Raw genomic sequence first — 20,608 nt, 5'->3', positions numbered from 1 at the left:
TGATCTCAAGTGATCCGCCCGCCTCGACCTCTCACAGTGCTGGGATTACAGGCATGAGACACCACGACAAGCTGGTTGTTGCCTTTTCTCAGCCAAATGCACCCATGAGCCTTTGGTGAGAGAGAGGCCGGAAGGAAAATAGCCAGAAAGGCTATGAGAAGGAAGGAGGGAAATAAGGCGTCTGCCATCTGCTCAGGCAGAGATGCCACCTGACCCTTCTTTTCTTTTCAGTTTAGACACAGAGTCTCGCTCTGTTGCCCAGGCTGGAGTGCAGTGGCACAATCACAGCTCACCACAGCCTCAACCTCCTGGGCTCAAGCGATCCTCCCACCTCAGCCTCCCAAGTTGTTGGGACCACAGGTGCATGCCACTACACACAGCTAATTTTTTTACTTTTTGTAATGATAGGATCTCACCATGTCGCCCAGGCTGGTCTCAAACTCTTAGCCTCATACAATCCTCCCACTTCAGCCTCCCAAAGTGCAGGGATTACAGGCATGAGCCACCATATCCAGCCCTGACCATTCTTTTCACATTTGCTCAGAGACCCCCCAATCCAGGTGATACGTGGTACCTGTGCACACCTAGGACCCAGCTGCCAAAACACAGCGGGTGTCTGTTTGCCTTCCTCTAATACCAGCCCAGGAGGAAGCTGAGGAGATACAGATGACAGGGACTCCGTCTCAAAAAAAAAAAAAAAAAAAGAAAAAAGAAAACAAAGAAACATCACACTCTAACTCCATAAATATGCACAGTTATTATGTGTCCATTAAAACCTTTTTACAATTCGAAAGAAAACATGGAGCAACCACATGGTTGTCCTCAATTTGCTGCGAGCCTGACCTCCACCAAGAAGGAGCTACTCACGTTCAATGCAGCGACAGCCCATGCGCAGGCAGCGGATGTAAGCTTCTGGGGACGACTCGCTCCGCAGCTGGTCACCTGTAAGGTACCTGCAGGAGAGAAGGCAGGTGGCCGTGTGGGGGTGGCAGCCACAGGGGTTTGGGGGCAAGCCTGCACCTCAGGGTGTTGTGGGGGAACTTCTCCGCCTGAGCCGCCAAAGCTCTGAGTTCTTCCATGTAGAAAGACTCAAAGCTAAGGCCCAGGACAGAAATACACAATCCCACGGTCACACTCGGCATGAGCTCTGAACTCAGGCCACAATCGCAGGAGGTGACTGCTGACCACCTGGGCAATGCAAGCGTGGAGAGGACATGTTCTTTTGAGGAGAAGTTGGTCAAAGCACGTCAGAAGCAAAAAAAGCTGCAGAAGATGAATTAACAAGGCCCCATGGCCGCTCTCTGGGTCCTCGGTCTAAACAAAGATGGGCACTTCTTTTGATATCAAGGCTTGAGGCCAGGCACAGAACAGACATTCAACAACTGTTGGTGCAATCGGCTATGCTAGGAGCCATATCCACCAAAACCGCCCTAAGAATGACTCTTTAATGCACTTTCCTCCTCGTCATGATTCACCCCAACTTTTTTAAAATTTGTGTTCCGAGGCCAGGCACGATGGCTCATGCCTGTAATCCCAGCACTTTGGCAGGCTGAGGCGGGCAGATCACGAGGTCAGGTGTTCAAGACCAGCCTGGCCAACATAGTGAAATTCTGTCTCTACTAAAAATACAAAAAAAAAAAAACTGGGCATGGTGGCTTATGCCCGGAGTCCCAGCTACTCGGGAGGCTGAGGCAGGAGAATCTGTTGAACCGGGAAAGCGGAGGTTGTGAGCTGAGATCGCACCACTGCACTCCAGCCTGGGCAACAGAGCGAGACTCTGTCTCAAAAAAAAAAAAAAAAGTTTATGTTCCTCACACTAGGTTCTGTCACAGGGTGGTAGGAGGGACAGGATCAGGAAAAATAACTAATGGGTAGTAAGTAGGCTTAATGCCTGGGTGACAAAATAATCTGCACAGCAAACCCCCATGACACAAGTTGACCCATATAACAAACCTGCACACATACCTCTGAACTGAAAATAAAAGTTTTTTTTTTAAGTTTGTATTTCTTAACTGTCTTCTAGGTTTTCTAGAATTCACCATGCTGAAACACAAACTCTTAAAATGATGGGCATGGTGGGGAAGAGACAACTGTGAAATCAATTTCCCCCTGAAAGACATTTTACCTTCCCAAATGCCTGGAGCATAACACCATAAAAAGCCTTTTCCCAGATGACCCCCTGGAATGTCACTTAGGAAAGTCCCCACCCACAGCTGTGGGGGCCATCACCCAAGGACTTCACCCCCTCACCCAGTAAGACAGACTAAATACTGGAACATCAGCGCAACATCCTGTATCCTCCTTCTGTTGCAATCAGAGTAACCATCCCAAGAGCCCCCTGTGAGCATCTCATTTTCTGGTTAAAAGTCGTCAGGGTCTCCCCGACAGCTCTCACGGTGACCTATAAGATCCTGCTCCAGCAGGACCTGCCTTCCTCCCCTCCTGACACCGCTCTCCTGGATTCTGCACTCCAGCCTTAGCAGACTCCTCTCAGTTGTTCCTGCCCCAGGGCCTTGGCACATGCTGCTCCTCTGTCTGAAACACTTCTCCTCGCCTTACCACCTGCTCCCCACATCAGCAAGTCCTATTCTGTGGTTAACTTTCAATGGAGGTCTTCCTCCCAGCACATGAGGACATGGCTGCTGCCTGTTCACAGCCACATCCCCAGCTCCCAGCAGGCACAGGGTACACACTCCCTATGAATCAATTCAATGAGTCACTGAATTGCTTTGCTGTGGCTACTGTGAGATGCCCAAATCGTGAAAAACTAAGTTTACTATGTTACTTTAGTTACTAAGTTACATAAACTAAGTTACTTTTGTTTTTACTAGCTTTTTAGGGCCACAGAAAAGAGATTATTATTACAATGCCAGCTGACAAAGGGAAGTGTGTTCCCAGCCCCTTCCAGAAGCTTCTGTGTATTCTAGTCCAAGGAATGCGGTGCTACACCCTCCACCTGCTTCACAACAGGGCTCACCGGAGCGGCACATCAGACCCCTGCCTCAACCCTCACGTGCTCTGTGCTGCCCAACCCATCAGAGGCTCATCTGAAACTCACGTGTTATGTGACGAGGAGATCCAGTAATGAGACAGGGGGTTGTTCATGTCCTGCATGTCCACCGCGTCATACTTCTCATCCCAGATGCTGTTTTCTCGTGAAAACAGGTACGTGAGGAACTAAAAGAGTCAAACACGAAGACCGAATCATCACGTTGACGGGCAGGATGGTGTCTGCTTGTTTCTGGTCTGCACCCACCAGTGGGGAAGAACAGCTCTGATGTGTGAAATCAACAGGCGGTCTCCAGACCTCAGTTACCCACGTTTTCAATACCGAAGGCTCAGGCTGCAATGGGCTGCAGCGACATATTTGTTCCATGGACCTACACAATATTTTCCTTTGTAATGTTTATCCTAAAATATTTGCTACTGCAAGGGTTTATGCTTACCATATATACATTGTTGTTGGTTTTTCTTTCTTTGTTTTTTCACACAGAGTCATGCTCTGTTGCCCAGGCTGGAGTGCAGTGGCACAATTTCAGCTCACTGCAACCTCCACCTCCTCGGTTGAAGCGATTCTCCTGCCTCAACCTCCCAAGCAGCTAGGATAACAGGCGTGCACCACCACACCAGGCTAATTTTTGTATTTTTAGTAGAGACAGAATTTTACCATGTCGGCCAGGCTGGTCTCAAACTCCTAACCTCAAGCGATCCACCCGCCTCAGCCTCCCAAAGTGCTGGGATTACAGGCGTGAGCCACTGCACCCGGCCTCATATATACAATTTAAAGCATAATAGTAGCATGAATATTTGTGAACCCACGACCCAACTTAAGAAACAGAGTGTTATCCATATCAGAATGTTGAAAGGGCAGGAAATTTCAAGTTACAATTCCTGGCCCCTTAAAAAAAAAATGTTTTAGCGATCTGGGCCTAATTTCTGCTGCGTGAGAACGACCTCATATGGGTCAGTCGCTCCCCAGTTCCACCTCCCCTCCTTCCCTATGCAAGGTCAAAGGCAACCATTCTGACCGGCAAGCACCCAGACACCTTCGCATTCTGTTTCTGTGCTTGCAATGGTTCAACTCTCCCTGGTGGCAGATGCCCTCTAGTGGCAAAATCAATAATCCCACCCAGGCAACAGGGTCAGTAGAGAAGAGTAAGAAAAGGCTATGAAACTGCCTTTCCAAAATCAGAACAACGAGAAAATTATGACAGTGAAACAGATCTGATCTAACCAACCTCTATCTTGCCTTTAACCTCCAAACTGCCCTTAATTATTCCTGGGCTTGGGCCAAGCTAACTTTGGAAAACATTTAGTTTATAGTTTAAATAACAGCCCTTCCCCCAAAATAAACTGCCTTTGTAAAGCTAAGGTAAGACCAGGTTAGGAGGATGAGAGGAGCCTGGATTCTGCTAAGGTGGAGACTGACTGGTTACCAGCCATTTTTCTGGAGGTTACAAGATTAGCAACTTCCTCAGTTACTCCTACAGATAACATCACTGTGGTTTAACCTAAGATTGGCCTTTTGAGACGTCTTTTTGGGCGTTTGCATGGCTCTACCTGGACCGCCCACTGGTCCTGTGGCCCCACCCAGAAGCACACTATTTTCCACAACCATATGATTGCATCTCCAACCAATCAGCAGCACCCTTTCCCTGACCCGCCAAACAATCTTTAAAAAAAAACCCTAGCCTCCGCCAGGTGCGGCGGCTCACACCTATAATCCCAGTACTTTGGGAAGCTCAGGCGGGCTGATCACAAGGGTCAGGAGGTCGAGACCAGCCTGGCCAACATAGTGAAACCCTGTCTACTAAAAATACAAAAAAAATTAGCCAGACATGGTGGACGGCGCCTATAATCCCAGCTACTCGGGAGGCTGAGGCACGAGAATCACTTGAACCTGGGAGGCGGAGGTTGCAGTGAGGTGAGATCCCACCACTGCACTCCAGGCTGGGTGACAGACTGAGACTCCATCTCAAAAACACACACACAAGCAAACAAACAAAAACATAAAAAACGAAACTCCAGCCTCTGAAAGGGAGGATGATTTGAGTAATAATAAAACTCCAGTCTCCCATTCAGCTGGCTCTACGTGAGTTAAGCTCTTTCCCTATTGCAATTCCCCTGCCTTGATCAATCGGTTCTGTCTAGGCAGCAGGCAAAATGAACCCACTGGGCAGTTACAGTTACAGTAATCTAGAACCTGGGAGAAAAAAAAAAGAAAAGAAAAGAAACACTCCCAGCTAACCAGTCAGTCGAGGCAACATCATACAGCAAAGTTCTCCAAGGAAAGACAAACAGAAAATAAGCCTCAGAAAGCACAGACATCAATCAAAAAGTCACCCCCAAGCGACAACAAGCCCAGCCTACTCACCTCATCCACAAACAAGAAAGGCTCAGCAGTTTCACGCATGGTGTCATCAATGAACTTTGTCATCCGCTCACGGACTTTGTTCAGATCCTGAGCCCAATGCTCCTTAAAATGACAAAGAGAACGAGAGATCAGCAAAGTGAGAACTGATAAAATTCTTCATTTCCCAGGGTCCATCCAGTCGCAATCGAAGACTGAAACATCAACCAATTCCGAATTCACTTGCAATCGAGCACCACATGTTGAGGCCTCATTCTGCACATGGCCCTCTGCCAGGGGTCAACAAATGTTCTCTGCAGAGAGCCAGAAGTAAATATTTTGGGCTCTCTGGGCCATACGGTGTCTGTCGCAACCACTCACCTCCGCTGCTATGTTGCAAAAGCAGCCACAGATGATCCGTAGGCAAATGGGCATGGTTGTATTCCAACAACATTTTGTTTATAAAAACAAGTGGTCAGCTATATTTGGTCCATAGGTCATGGTTTGCCGGCTCCTGCCCTATGATAGCTCTTTACGTTTGTTAGTATGAAGCAGCCTGGGGGCATGGTAGTTACATCAGCCTTCCAGGTCACTTACCTGGGTTGGCCTCTCATTCCACCTAGTTGACCCTGGGCAAGTTACATACCGTCTCTGTGCCTCCCCATCCATGAAGTGGGAATAAGAGTATCTACCACACAGTTTCTGTGAAGCATTGTATGAAATGTACACTGTATGAAGCATTGTATAAAATCTTATTAGGTTATGTGCCTAATGTAGCACCTGGTGCACAGAAAGTGCTCAGACCCACTTTGGGAGGCCAAGGCGGGTGGATTGCCTGAGCTCAGGAGTTTGAGACCAGCCTGGCCAACACGGTGAAACCCCATCTCTACTAAAATACAAACATTTTTTTTTAAAAAAATCAGCTGGGCATGGCAGCAGGTGCCTGTAATCCCAGCTACTCAGGAGGCTGAGGCAAGAGAATTGCTTGAACCCAAGGGGCGGAGGTTGCAATGAACCGAGGTTGTACCACAGCACTCCAGCCTGGACAACAGAGTGAAACTCTGTCTCAAAAAAAAGAAAGTGCTCTGACCATGGCAGCTTGTGCAAACAAGCATCTTTCTTCCTCCTATGGTCATCTCACTTAGTCCACACAACTCCACAAGTCATTTATTGCCATTCTCATTTTAAAGACAAGGAAACAGAGGCCCAGGAACAATACCTCATGATCCTAAGCTCACACAGCTTGTAAACTGCAGAGTCTCAGCTCCAAATAACTAAACTGACATGGAATGTAATCATATGCCCTCTTTTCAAAAGAATAGGCAAACAGGGCTGCTGAAACACTGATAACGTCTGAAATATACATGACCAGTTCCAAAGCAGCTGCTGCACAGTCCTAGACATTCTAGAAACCCTTTAAAAAAAGAATGCATAATATTAAGTAACTGTTGCTTTCCTCTCCATACCCTGAAATCCCAAATATTCATAGGAAAAGGGGATGAAATACGACATGTAAATTCAACTTTGATCAATGCTTTCTTCACTTCAAATATTCTAAAACCTGTATCTTTATGACTAATAGAAGCAAATACGCTACCAGATGTGTGTGTGGTTAGATGGGAAGGGCTGGATGCGATGTCTGAAACAATGAAAAATAGAAGAACAGACACAAATGAGGTGGTGACCAGGAGGCTGGTGACATGCATGGGTGCAAGACAAAAATGAACTGCTGTTGACTCTTGCAAATATGCCTGGATCAGGGGCCCAAAACAGCTAGGAAGGTGGGAAACTACAAGCTCATTTGAATACAGAGGTGTCAGAATCTTTGAATACTAGAACATGAAACCCAAATTGTGGGATATTTTATTAAAATACTAGGCCGGGCGTGGTGGCTCATGCCTGGAATCCTAGCACTTTGGGAGGCTGAGGTGGGCGGATCATGAGGTCAGGAGATCGAGACCATCCTGGCTAACACAGTGAAACCCCGTCTCTACTAAAAACACAAAAAATTAGCTGGGCGTGGTGGCAGGTGCCTGTAGTCCCAGCTACTCGGGAGGCTGAGGCAGGAGAATGGCACGAACCCAGGAGGCAGAGTTTGCAGTGAGCTGAGATCACGCCACTGTACTCCAGCCTGGGTGACAGAGAGAGACTCCATCTCAAAAAAAAAAAAAAAAAAAAAAAAAAAAACTTTGCCTGGCCAAGATGTCCCAAAGAGGCTGGAGGCATCCTCCTTCCTTCCCCCTACAAAGTTTTTGCATTTATCAAAAGGCATGGGTACTTAGCTAATATAACCTGGCCCTGGACTGGCTGCAAAGAAAGAAATCTTCTACCTAAAGAAGACTGAAATGTCAATATTCTTGGGGTTATAAAATGCATCTACTTGGTGTAGGGTATTGCACTAGACACCTGTAATAGTGAAAATGGCAAAGAATAAGGATGAAAATAAAAATAAATGGTGATGGCCATCAATACTGAGCAGTGACTCTATACTCGGCCCCACACGGTGGCTCGTCTTGAACTTACCACCACCCCAGGAGGTACAGGTTATTCTCCATGTTATATAAATGGGGAAACAGAGGAGAGGCTTCTAGTCATTAAGTAAGTGGTCCCAGTCATGAGCCTCAGACTGAACCCAGAAACACTGATTCTAGAAACATACTTTTAACCCCCTTCCTATCCCATCACCCATCCATCCCAGAGCTGTACTATGGCGTACTTAACCAATCCTCTAAAGAAATTTAGATTACTTCCAAGTTTTCATTCCTATTAAAAATGCTGCCATTATTTCCTTAGGATAAGTGTCTGGGAGGGCAACTATTTACTCCAGATATAGAATCTAGTTGTAAAGCTTTCTTTTCATTGCATACAGCCAGTGTTTTCTAGAAAAGTCATACTAATTTGCACACAAAGTGCTGCAGTGATTATTCCATATGAGCATCTGTGTGACCAACAAACATGGCATGGATGCTCATGGATGCTCAGGTCCTAACTCCCCAGATGCAGAGAGAGAGAGCTCCTGCACTTTCTCCTGGCCCCAGATCCCTGTTCTCTAAGGGAAGCCCAGCAAAGGGCCCCGTTTGGGGAAAGCATGTAATAAAGTCAACCACCACTAGGTGGGGCTAAATCTACACGCCCCAGTCTCCCTAACAGGTGGTGAATTCTAGGATGCGAGGCTACTTGTCCCCAAGAATTGAACCAATTTAACTTTAATCGTTCCCTACTAAACTGAATAATTTAGTGGAAGGAAAATAATGATGGGAAAAAAAGTGCATGAATTTCTCTCTACCTCACTCTAGCACCAGCTCAGACCTAACGTGACTGTGCCCAATAAAATTAACTTATTACCTTCATTTTACTTGCTCCCTCAAACTTAGTCTCAGGTTGGGCAAATAGGCCTTCTTTTGATCATCATCATTCAACCCCGGCACCGGGAAGGCATGATCATTACAACACGCATCAACATCCTCATTCACCATTTATCAGCCTACTAGGGTAGCTACGACCCTTTCCTGAGCCCTCAGTGTGGATGGCCTTGTGCAAAACATGTCTTCTCTACTCACAAGTTTCTCTTCCATCAGTGAAATCCAAATGCAGGCTGGGTATCAGATGGCATTTAAAAATTACTGTTAATTGCACAAGCTGTAAGAGGAGTGTTATGGCTATATTTAAAAAAAAAAAAGTTCTATCTGTGAGAGAAACATACGGAAGTATTTACAAACAAAATGACGCAAAGTCTGGGGTTTGCTTTAGGATTCTTCAGCAAAGAAATGAAGAAAGGGGAAGGGTAGGGAGATACAGGAGTGTAGAGTTAGAAGTGGATGAAATAAAACTGGCAAAGTGGGCTGGGCACAGTGCCTCACATCTGTAATCCCAGCAATTTGGGGAGCTGAGACAGGTGAGTCACTTGAGCCCAGGAGTTGGAGATCAGCCTGAGCAACATGGGGAAATCCTGTTTCTACTAAAGATACAAAAATTAGTCGGGGCTGGGCGTGGTGGCTCACACCTGTAATCCCAGCACTTTGGGAGGCCAAGGCGGGTGGATCACCTGAGGCCAGGAGTTCAAGACCAGGCTGACCAACATTGTGAAACCCCGACTCTATTAAAAATACAAAAATACAGGTGTTGTGGCAGACACCTGCAATCCCAGCTACTTGGGAGGCTGAGGCAGGAGAATCACTTGAACATGGGAGGGGGAGGTGGAGGTTGCAGTGGGCCAAGACAGAGCCATTGTACTCCAGCCTGGTGACAGAGCAAGACTCTATCTCAAAAAAAAAAAAAAAAAAAAAAATTGTCGGGCATGGTGGCACATACCTGTAGTCCCAGCTATTCAGGAGGCTGAGGCAGGAGGATCGGTTGAGCCCAGGAGGTCGAGGCTGCAGTGAGCTGTTACCATGCCATGCTCTCCAGCCTGGGCAAGGGGGTGAGTGAGACCTTATCTCAAACAGAAAAAAAAAATGCAAAATGCTCGTAATTTTTAATCTGAGTGATGATACATGGTGGTTCATTAAACCGTCTGTCTGCTTTTGTGTATGTTTGAAATGTTCTGCAAGACGAGGTTTTTTAAGTAAATGAACTTATTTTTGCTGCAACCCTAAAACTACTCTAAAATATAAACTCTATTTAAAAAAAAAAACAAATGAAGTAAAAGAAAAAAGTAAATGGAACTCCAATGATATAAACAAAAATTTGAGATTTATATGTGAAAAGACATGCATACATGTACACACACACACACACACACACACACACACACAGATCCATACAATTGACTCTGATCCCCACAATTCTCAGAGGTAGATGCTCTCAATCCCACTTAAAGAGGGGGAAACTGGGGCACAGAAAGGGTAAACCACCTGTCCGTGGCTGTGCAGCCGGTAAGATGATTTCAAGTTGATCTCACTCTCACAGAGTTTCTTGTCCTCAGCACTGTAGGTACTTGGTGCTGAATACTTCTTTGGCTTTTTTTTGGTGGGGTGGGGGTGTTTTTGTTTTTTGTTTTCTGAGACGGAGTCTTGCTCTGTTGCCCAGGCTGCAGTGCAGTGGTGCAATCTCGGCTCACTGCAACCTCTACCTCCCAGGTTCAAGCAATTCTCCTGCCTCAGCCTCCCAGGTAGCTGGGATTACAGGCACCCACCACAATGCCTGCCTAATTTTTGTATTTTTAGTAGAGATGGGGTTTCACCATGTTGGCCAGGTAGGTCTCAAACTCCTGGCTTCAAGTGATCCGCCCGCCTCGGCCTCCCAAAGTGCTGGGATTATAGGCGTGAGCCACCCTACCCGGCCCTGAATACTTCATTGCTGGGCAGCGGGGGGGGCTGCCCTGTGCAATGTAGGATATTTAGGAGCATCCCTGGTGTTGACCTGCTAGATGCCGGCAGCAGCCTCCAGCTGTGACACCCACCCATGTCGTCTCTGGACACTGCCCAGTGTCCTCTGGGGGCATCGTCACAGCAGTGGAAAACCAAGGCGCAACACAACCCCCCCTTGAGTCTATAGCTGGACTCAGAGCCCACAGGCAAACCCTGTCCAGGGAGACTGTCCCAGGCATCACCTGTTTAAGGAAAGCTGTGCTAGTTTATCTCCCAGGGGACCTGGCAGGCTTGATGAATCTGATCCCATCCTCCCATCAGTCAAGGAAGGCTTCCCAGGCAGTGACACCTGAGATGATGGCCAGAAAAGCTGCAGCCAGCCAGGTGAGGGCAGCCCCATCCTCAGGCCCTCACCCCTCCTGCCCTGCCCTGGAATCTTCTCAGTCTTCTCATCCTCAATGTGTGCCTTGAAAAGAGGCCCGACATGAGGCTCTTCTCATCCAGAGTTTCAGTGGCATCAGACAGCAATCTGAAGTCTCCAGCATCTGGCAGACTGCAATTGTTCCATGAAGACAGGTGGCCAGGTGAGCACAGGTGACCAGGTGAGCACAGGTGGCCAGGTGAGCACAGTTGACCAGGTGAGCACAGGCGGCAGAAGGGTGAGACTAGTCCCCAGCAGCGTCCCGCCAGCTCCCTCAGGCACCCACACACCTTATGCTCTCACCTGCTGTTCATGTATGAGAAACCTCTGGAAGTCATGCAGGTAAACAGCAGAGGCATCCGGCCTGTCAGTGTTCCTATCCTCGGGGAAAGGGGGTGCAGTTAGAGACAGACACATTCAACAGAGGAGTCAAGAGGAGATGCCAGCCAATGGGGCAGCCTGCCACCCAGAACGCCCCACCTCGTCTGGCACTGTGTCAGGTACCAGGTTGGCCAACAGGAAGACACAGGTGAGTGACACAATGTCCCTCACCTACAAGGATTCAGAGGGACCCTGACATCGGAATCTCAAGGGGCAGGCCCTGGTGTCTATATTTAGCTGCTCCAAAATAGCTCTGGTGCACCCCAGAGTCTGAGGAGCCCCTCCAGGAGTGTGGCCATGGGGAAGACAGGTGAACCAGGCATATGGGATACAGCGTAGCAAGAGATGAGGGTGGGAAGGGAGGGGCACAGTGGGAATGGCTGAGAGGGCCCCAAACCCAGACCTGGAGGGCCAGAGGGGCTTTCCTGAGGAAAAGGCACCTACTTGAGCTCCAGAGAATGAGGTGGGGTGAGCCAGAAAGAGGTGGATTGAGCCAGAATGAGGTGGGTTGAGCCAGAACGAGGTGGGGTGAGCCAGAATGAGGTGGGGTGAGCCAGAATGAGGTGGGGTGACAAGAAGGAGGTGCAGACAGTGCCGGGCAAGGAAACCAGAGATGCAGCGGCCACGAGGAAAAAAGAGAAGGGAGGGGAGGAGAGAAAGAGGAGTAGGAGTGAGGGAACACAGGCCGGAGGGAGGGATTGCAGAGCAAAAGGTGTGGGGAACACAGGGATGTGAGTGTGCCTACCCAATACCCAGACAGGGCTCGACACACCACCCGCCCGTAGAGGGAGAGCTGGTGTTGGAGAAAGGACAGGAGCCAGACCCAAGGGCCTCCTCAGAAGCCACGATCCAGAGTTCCCTAGGTCATTGAGTGCTCTGGAGTGGGAGCCACACGAGGCCCCCCCAGACTCCAGGCCATCAGGGCAAAATTAACTGCAGTGTGAAAGACACTTCCCTGGACCAAGCAGAGGTTAGGTATCAGGTAGGGAACATGAAGGAACACTACACTCCGAATAAAGGCAGGACTCCCACGTTGGCCAGCAGGCCACCAGAAAAACAGGGCCTCACTGGGCCAGCACAAGCCACCCCCGCGTTGGATGGGGAGTACATTCTGCTACATGGGGCTTCCCAGGGTAATGGGTATGTTTCCCTGAGCACTTGCAGGAGCCTGGGGAAAAGAGGTCTATTTCAAATAGTGTAAGAGATGAAACATGCCCTGAGCTTTCTCCCTTTACTAAACACTCAGGGTCCAGGAGTCTGTTGTCTTTGATTATGAGTACATTTCTAACCTTTCCCCACCAGCCTCACGGTCTAACACTAAGTTTTCATTAAAATACTACATAGAAATTATGGCTGGGCACAGTGGCACATGCCTGTAATCCCAGCACTTCGGGAGGCCAAGGCAGGTGGATCACCTGAGGTAATGAGTTCAAGACCAGACTGGCCAACATGGTGAAACCCCATCTCTACTAAAAATATTAAAAAAAAAAAACAATAGCTGGACATGATGGATGCCTGTAGTCCCAGCTGTTCGGAGGATGAGGCAGGAGAGTCGCTTGAACCTGGGAGGTGGAGGTTGCAGTGAGCCAAGATTGCGCCAGTGCACTCCAGCCTAGGCGACAAAGGGAGGCTCCGTCTTGAATATATACATATACATATATATATATACACACACACATATATATATACACATATATATACACACACATATATATATACATATATATATACACACATATATACATACATACTATATAAAAATTAGATTCATTTTATTTATACTTTGGAGTCTTGAAGTTTCTGATTTCAAAAGTGACAGAGGGAAAAGTTGCTCACCGATAAAGACTGGATCAACGTACCCCAGACCATTAACTCCAGGGCCAACATTTCTCCCAGTCAGATAGGCTGGGGAAACACATAACATCTCAGAAATTCCCCACTTGGGAAATCATGAGGCACAGTGAATGTCCTGATAAGTCCTGCAACTCTGACTTTTTAGTAATAATATTACTATCTATGAGCCCCTCATGGGTGCCAAGCATCATGTGAAGCAGTTTATACACCTGAACTCATTTTAATTCAGTTAAACCTGTTTAACAAGGAATTTTCCACTTATTTGATCATTAACATTAGTTTTTGTAATTAAAAAAAAAAACTATTAACCTGTCACATCTCATGAGGCACATTCGGGGAAAGGAGGCCCTGAGGCACACAGGCTTTTTTACAGAAACTTCTGGACCATCATCCCAGCACTTCACACCTCCCTGTTGCTACTGCTCATCTCTATCCACGCCACAGGCATGGGATGGCCAATTCCCCAGCAGGGGCCCCCTGCCCCTTTGGAGGTCAGCGCCTGCACACACAGGCATCCCCTCCTGGAGGCCGGCTGGGCACCAGGCACCGAGGTCCGGCACAGCCGCCCCGAACAACACACAAGAGCTGCCTCACCCCAGGATGAACACGGACGAATCCTTTTTGAATTCATCGAGAATCTGAAATGGAAAGCACACACACAAAAAAGAACCTTAGACAAGTCACTTAATGCAAAAACGGAAAGATTTTTGTTGTTAAAAAAGCATCATTTTGTCAGATGCAACAAGATCATTAAAAATATCATTTTAGTTGATGTTAGTTGTAAATATTCAAATATAACAGAAACTTAAGAAGCAAAAGGTAGAAGCCCTCCTCATTCCCTCCACAGTCTTATTCCCAAGAAGCAGTCACCCTTAAGCATTTCATAGGTTTCCGTCTAGAATTTGTTTTAGGGATATTCATTTAATGGTATCATATCATATTATAACATTTACGTACATCTCACAATTTTCTGCTGTGTTTCAAGCTTTACATATTATTCTGCAACCTCAAATAACCCTGTTTCCTTTCTTTGAAAAACCATTGTATTCCACAATAAGCATGTCACTTGATTTTTGTAACATCTAGTATTATTTTTAAGTGTCCCTGTGTGCCTATTTCTCTATCTTTGCCCACTTGTGCCAGTTTTTCTACGGAGTAGAGTCCTAGAAGGAAAAGCACCTAGACACAGCACATTGTAGGCACATTGGCTTTGATAAATTCTGCCAAGGTGCTCTCAAAACAGTTGAGATAGGCACCTCCACTGGGGTACACATACTTTTCCTCCATCCTCACTGCCAGGTTTCTTTAGAGATGGGATCTCACTGTTACCCAGGCTGGAGTGCAGTGGCACGATCACAGTTCACCACAGCCTCACTCTCCTGAGCTCACATGATCTTCCTGTATCAGCTTCCTGCGTAGCTAGGACTACAGGCGTGCGCCACCATACCCGGCTAATATTTTTTCTTTTTGTAGAGATGCAGGTCTTACTATGTTGCCCAGGATGGTCTTGAACTCCTGGCCTCAAGAGATCCTCCCTCCTGAGCCTCCTGAGTAGCTGGGATTACAGGCAACATTTCAAATCTTTAGTATTTCAAAGATGCATTTCTAATCTTCGAAGGCAAGAGGACGAAAGAAATATCGGACTGCTTCAGCTCCTCTCTTCACAGCCCACTGCCGTGCCAACTGTTGCATGATGAAGAGGCTCTTCCACCAAGGGGGGCGCCATGGAGCACCCCTCCCTCCAGCTTCTACTTGCACCAGCCCATTTTCTGTGCATTGTACACAGGCACCCTGCACACCTACATCTTGTCCATTTCTGCCCAGGTAGCCTTGCTTCAACAGTCTTCAATGACACTGCGATTGGATAAGCACTTAGGGAAATGTATCCACTAGCACATGATCAATGCTAACGACATAAAACATCTCCTACCCCAGATGACCCAGGGTCCTCTTGCTGAACTCCTTGCAGCCCAGGACGTCATGGGGACTATCAGGGTTCTAGAAAGGGAATCGCAGGCCTCTGAGAAGCATCAGAGAGTCCACATCAGTTTGTGTGGGTGTGTGTTTCTTCTGGAGGCATAATCAGCATCTCAAAGGAGTAGGTCCCACCAAAAGGTTAAGAGCCGCAAACTTTCAGGCAAACTGAGAAGTACTGCCTTTTGTTGATGTGTAATTTACAGCATAGGTATTTCTTTTTAAAAAGGGGTGGTGGTGCAGATTTTAGACAGGGCATGTTGCTATTTGGACTCATTTACTGCTTAGGTCACCAGGTCAGCCTGGTGCTGAAGGCATCAGGGGCTAGAACACTTCCAAGCTCAAAGCCCCACACCCAGCTTATTTACATCTGGAGGGAGCCCAGTGTGTGGCCCCCCTCAATGACCACCACATGCAATTCTTCAGCCCTCTCCTTCCTTTACATTCCTTTCAACAAAGCACAGAAAAAGCCCGCACCGCATTCCCCCACTCAGGGAGCTCGGACAATGGCAGAGATACCACCATGGTACAGATGCTCCCAGAACCAGGAAAGACCTGGCTTCCCCTCCTCTGCCAGGCCTTGCAACTCCCTGCCCGGACACTCTGCTTGTTGAAGCAACCGGAAGCTCATTGGCACAGGCACCTGGGAACGTGTTTGCAGGAATCGGCCCCTGGGACGCAGAGCAGGACAGAGAATGAAAAAGAACAACTGAAAGCCAAGAGCCACAAACGCTGCAAGAGAACCAACAGTGAGAGGCAAGATAAGGAAGACAGTCGGGCATCCCAAAGGCAAGTTACAACATCAAGGAGAGAGTGACCAGCTTTGACACGTGCTGCTGAGTGGACAAGATAAAGACCACGGGGCAGACTTCTGGATTTGCAACACATGGAGGTGATGGCTGACGTGCCAAGATGAAGTGCTCTAGGAGGCAGGGATGGAAACACGACGGGAATAGACTCAAGAGACAGTGGGAAGAAGGGAAGCGTAGACAGCTCTTGGAGTAGGTTACTTTAAAGGGGGCAGATAAATGGGGCTGTAGTTGACGGTATGGGGCACAGGTGATCACGGAAGACGTTCTAAAGATAGAAGAAGTTATAGCTAGTATTATGTATAGGATGGTGTCCCCGGGAATATATGTCCAAGTCCTAATACCCAGTACCCATGGGCATGACCTTCTTTGGAATTAGGGTCCTTGCAAGGTGCAATCAAGTTAAGATGAGGCCTTGCTGGGTTAGGGTGGACCCGAATCCAGTGCCTGGCTTCTTAAAAGAGGGAGATTTGGGCCGGGCACGGTGGCTCACACCTGTAATCCCAGCACTTTGTGAGGCCGAGGCAGGCGGATCACTAGGTCAGGAGATGGAGACCATCCTGGCTAACACGGTGAAACCCCATCTCTACTAAAAAAATACAAAAAATTAGCCAGGCGTGGTGGTGGGCGCTGGTAGTCCCCAGCTACTCGGGAGGCTGAGGCAGAAGAATGGCGTGAACCCGGGAGGCAGAGCTTGCAGTGAGCCGAGATGGCGCCACTGCACTCCAGCCTGGGTGACAGAGCGAGACTCCGTCTCAAAAAAAAAAAAAAAAAAAAAATTAAAAAAAAAAAGAGGGAGATTTGGAGACAGAGAAGCACACAGAGAAAAGGGGTCCATGTGATGATGGAGGCAGAGACTGGCACAATGACATCTACAAGCCAAGGAACGATGCAATGACATTTACAAGCCAAGGAGCGATGCAATGACATCTACACGCCAAGAAGCGATGGCGCCTACACGCCGAGGAGTGATGGTGTCTACACACCAAAGAGCAATGCCATCTACACACCGAGGAACACTTGTAGGACTGCTGGCAGCCACCAGCAGCCAGGCGGTGTCCACACTCCGAGGAATGCTTGAAGCATTGCTGGCAGCCGCTGGAAGCCATGAAAGAGGTCTGGAACACATCCTTCCCTGGAGCCTTCCGAGGGGTGTGGCCCTGCCAACACCTGGATTTTGGACTTTTAACCTCCAGTACAGTGAGGGAATAAACTTCTGCATTATTTTGTTTGTTTGTTTGTTTGTTTGTTTGTGACGGAGTCTCGCTCTGTCGCCCAGGCTGGAGTGCAGTGGCGCGATCTCGGCTCACTGTAACTTCCGCCTCCAGGTTCACGCCATTCTCCTGCCTCAGCCTCCCAAGTAGCTGGGACTACAGGCACCCGCCACTATACCCGGCTAATTTTTTTTGTATTTTTAGTAGAGACAGGGTTTCACTGTGTCAGCCAGGATGGTCTCGATCTCCTGACCTCGTGATCCGCCCGCCTTGGCCTCCCAAAGTGCTGGGATTACAGGCGTGAGCCACCGTGCCCGGCACTTCTGTTATTTTTAAGCCACGAGTTGCAGTACTTGCCACAGCGGCCGCAGGAAATGAACATGGGCTCCATGAGCTGGGGCAAGATGGTCACAGTCTCAGTCACTCCTCCCGCTGATCCCATCAGGTAGTAAAATAAGCCCCGTTTCAGAAACAAGAAACAGGCCCAGGGAGGCAAGGACTTTTCTCCTAACAAGTCCAGGGGCCAGAATTTCAACCCAGGCCCACCTTGGTAAATCTCTAGCATCCCACAATACACGTACAAATGTACACACAATAAATGAGATTCCAGCAATCAGAGAATATTCTAGATGCTACGGGTGCACAGTGGAGGCAGCAGTTAATTTATGTTCGGCATTACCATGGAGGGTTATGTGGTCAGATTCTACCTAACCAAGGGACAGGGGTGGCACTGGGCCTTACGTCACTCTGGGCAACATCCCAGGACCTTCCCACCCCAGCAAAGGGCCAGTGAGGTCAGGAGAAACAGCTGTATTGTTAACCACTGTGCCCTCTTGGGTCACGCACACATTTACTGGATGAGTGACTAAAATAATAGATAAACTAATTTCTTCTGGTAGCTAAAAGGCTACAGGGAAATGTCATCTTTGAGTCGGGCCCCAGGAGAAGTTACCAGCTGGACAAGAGAAGGCGCCATGCCAGAGGCGGGGGTCACAGAAGCAGGGGCCAGGGCACTAAGAAAGGGAGGGAAAAGAATGGAGTTTTCCCACGTGGCTGAAGGCACACGCCCTTTCACAACCGAAGCTGGTCTTACGCACTCAGTGGTACTTAGGCTGTAGGAACCATTTGGTTCTGGAAGGCCAAGGGTAAAATCTCATCAATAGAAAAGCTAGGCCAGGCACAGTGGCTCATGTCTATAATCCCAGCACTACGGGAGGCCAAGGCGGGTGGATCACTTGAGCCCAGGAGTTCAAGCCTAGCCTGGGTAACATGGTGAAACTGTCTCTACAAAAAATACAAAAATTAGCCTGCATGGTGGCACACGCCTGTGGTCCCAGGTACTCCGGAGGCTGAGGTGGGAGAATCATCTGAGCCAGGGAGTTCGAGGCTGCAGTGAGCCATGATTGTACCACTGCACCCCAGCCTCGGTGACAAAGTGAGACCCTGTCTCAAAAACAAAAAAAAAGAAAGAAAGAAAAAGAAAAGCTAACCAGAGATTCTATCTAACTTCTCCACTGTGGACTCTCCTCTTGCCAGCCACTGACAATAAGAATAAACTGCAAGATCTCTGAGCTCCTCCACAAACATCGTCACAGAACGCTCATCACTCACCTCCCCCATGCTCACACCCATGTAAAATCCAGCAGAACAATCCTTCAATGCCTGACTGGATCGTAGGAACAACCAGAGATAGGTTAGCAGGCTTCTCAATTTTCTTTTTTATTTTTTGCAAGTGCTTTCTATTTTTATGTAAGAATGCTGTAACCACAGGGGACTTCACAGGTTTGATCAGGAGGTAGCAGGGTCGCAGTCACGTAGCCAGGCATTAAATTACAATAGTGGCAGGTGACCTGATTTGCTGGGTGACGTCTGCTGCAAAACGTGAGAAAAGGGACTTGGGTGAGGGCAGCGACAAGGTGATAATGGCTGAAGTCAGCTGATGATACATGGGGGTCTGTTACGCTATTCTCTCTACTTGTATATGCTTTACATTTTCTTCAATACAAAGGATTCAAAAATTAAGAAGTATTCCATGGCCATGCGTCAAAGTTGGGCAGAAAATCAAATCCTAGCTCTGCAGCTTACTACCCTGCAGTAAGCAGGCCTTCAGCAAAGTAACCTCTCTGGACCTCAGTTTCTTAATCCCTAAAATGGCAATAACAACAGTAGCTCTTGCACAGGCCTCTAGGGGGGAATTAAATGTATACAAAACACATAGAGCAGGTTGGGCATGATGGCTCACACCTGTAATCCCAGCACTTTGGGAGGCCAAGGCGGGAGGATCACTTGAGGTCAGGAGTTTGAGACTAGCCTGGCCAACATGGTGAAACCCCGTTTCAATTAAAAATACAAAAATTAGCCAGGCGTGATGGTGCATGCCTGTAATCCCAGCTACTCAGAAGGCTGAGGCAGGAGAATCGCTTGAACCCGGAAGGAAGAGGTTGCAGTGAATCAAGATCGTGCCATTGCACTCCAGCCTGGGCAACAGAGAAAGACTCTGTCTCAAATAAAAAGAACAAAAAAACAAAAAAACACATAGGATAGTGCCTAGCAAATAGTCCACCTGAGAAAATGTTGGCTATCATCTTCGTTAATGATACTGTTATTCCAGCCTAGTTAGAGGTATATCCCCTCACCAGGGAGACACAAACGTGAGATTAAATTTTTTATCCTCCTCCTGCTGCCACACTTTTGGAAACTCTGAGGCTCGAGAGCTGCAACATAGGCAGGTGGTTAGACACAAAGAGGAACTAGCAAGCTCACGATGGAAGCCGTTTGGCTACTGATAAGCATGAACCCACTCCCTGGATTTAGTTCTGGGGATTATAAGTCACCATAAATAGCTCTGTCTCCTGCAGGAGCCTGAGAAATCCAGCTAGGCCCTCCTTCCCCCCAAATCACAAAACAGGTACTTTTCTCTGCCCTGTGCTTCCAGCCAGGAACAGGAAGTAAACAATTTGCTAACAGGTTAGGGGATGGGCATTTACCTACACAACAGCAGTGAGGTTCTTAGAGCTGGCCAGAAGCCATCTACATAGCTTGGGACTTTGTTATTCAAATCTGTCATTAAATTAAATTTTTAAAATGCAGTGACCAAACTGGAGAGTTATACCCTCAAACAGTGGAGATGAGGGTTGCCAAAGCAAAACTTCTTTGGGGTCAGGTAAGCAACATAAATGAGCAGACAGAGCTGTATGGGGCTGGGTCGATACAGAGAATGCGGACCGTTCCATGGCGAGATGTGACCCTATTTATAGCCAGATCTCAATTTTTTTCCTAAGGGAAGCCAACAATCT

At 47.9% G+C, this 20,608-nt stretch overlaps 1 protein-coding gene across 12 annotated transcripts in view; it reads right to left on the bottom strand.

Annotated features, from left to right (window-relative positions):
- PLCG2 (phospholipase C gamma 2) overlaps positions 1-20,608 on the bottom strand; it is a 178,327-nt gene that overhangs the window by 63,652 nt on the left and 94,067 nt on the right. For 8 of the 12 annotated variants that reach the window (XR_010152465.1, XM_001148089.6, XM_063797467.1 and 5 more), the window contains 5 exons: positions 13,910-13,953; positions 11,384-11,456; positions 5,375-5,476; positions 3,059-3,177; positions 868-953 (listed from right to left, as the gene is read on the bottom strand). Coding sequence is in view for 11 of the 12 variants with exons in the window: in XM_001148089.6 (XP_001148089.4) it covers positions 868-953; positions 3,059-3,177; positions 5,375-5,476; positions 11,384-11,456; positions 13,910-13,953 (424 nt within the window). In the remaining variant the exon portion in view is untranslated. Of the gene's footprint in view, positions 1-867; positions 954-3,058; positions 3,178-5,374; positions 5,477-11,073; positions 11,457-13,909; positions 13,954-20,608 lie in introns of all 12 variants that reach the window. The other 4 variants (XM_016930240.4, XM_063797466.1, XM_063797472.1 and 1 more) reach the window with 2 other exon arrangements.

This window comes from Pan troglodytes, chromosome 18 (assembly GCF_028858775.2).
Source record: "Pan troglodytes isolate AG18354 chromosome 18, NHGRI_mPanTro3-v2.0_pri, whole genome shotgun sequence".
Classification (NCBI taxonomy): Eukaryota; Metazoa; Chordata; class Mammalia; order Primates; family Hominidae; genus Pan; species Pan troglodytes.
This window is presented reverse-complemented; position numbering and strand designations above follow the sequence as displayed.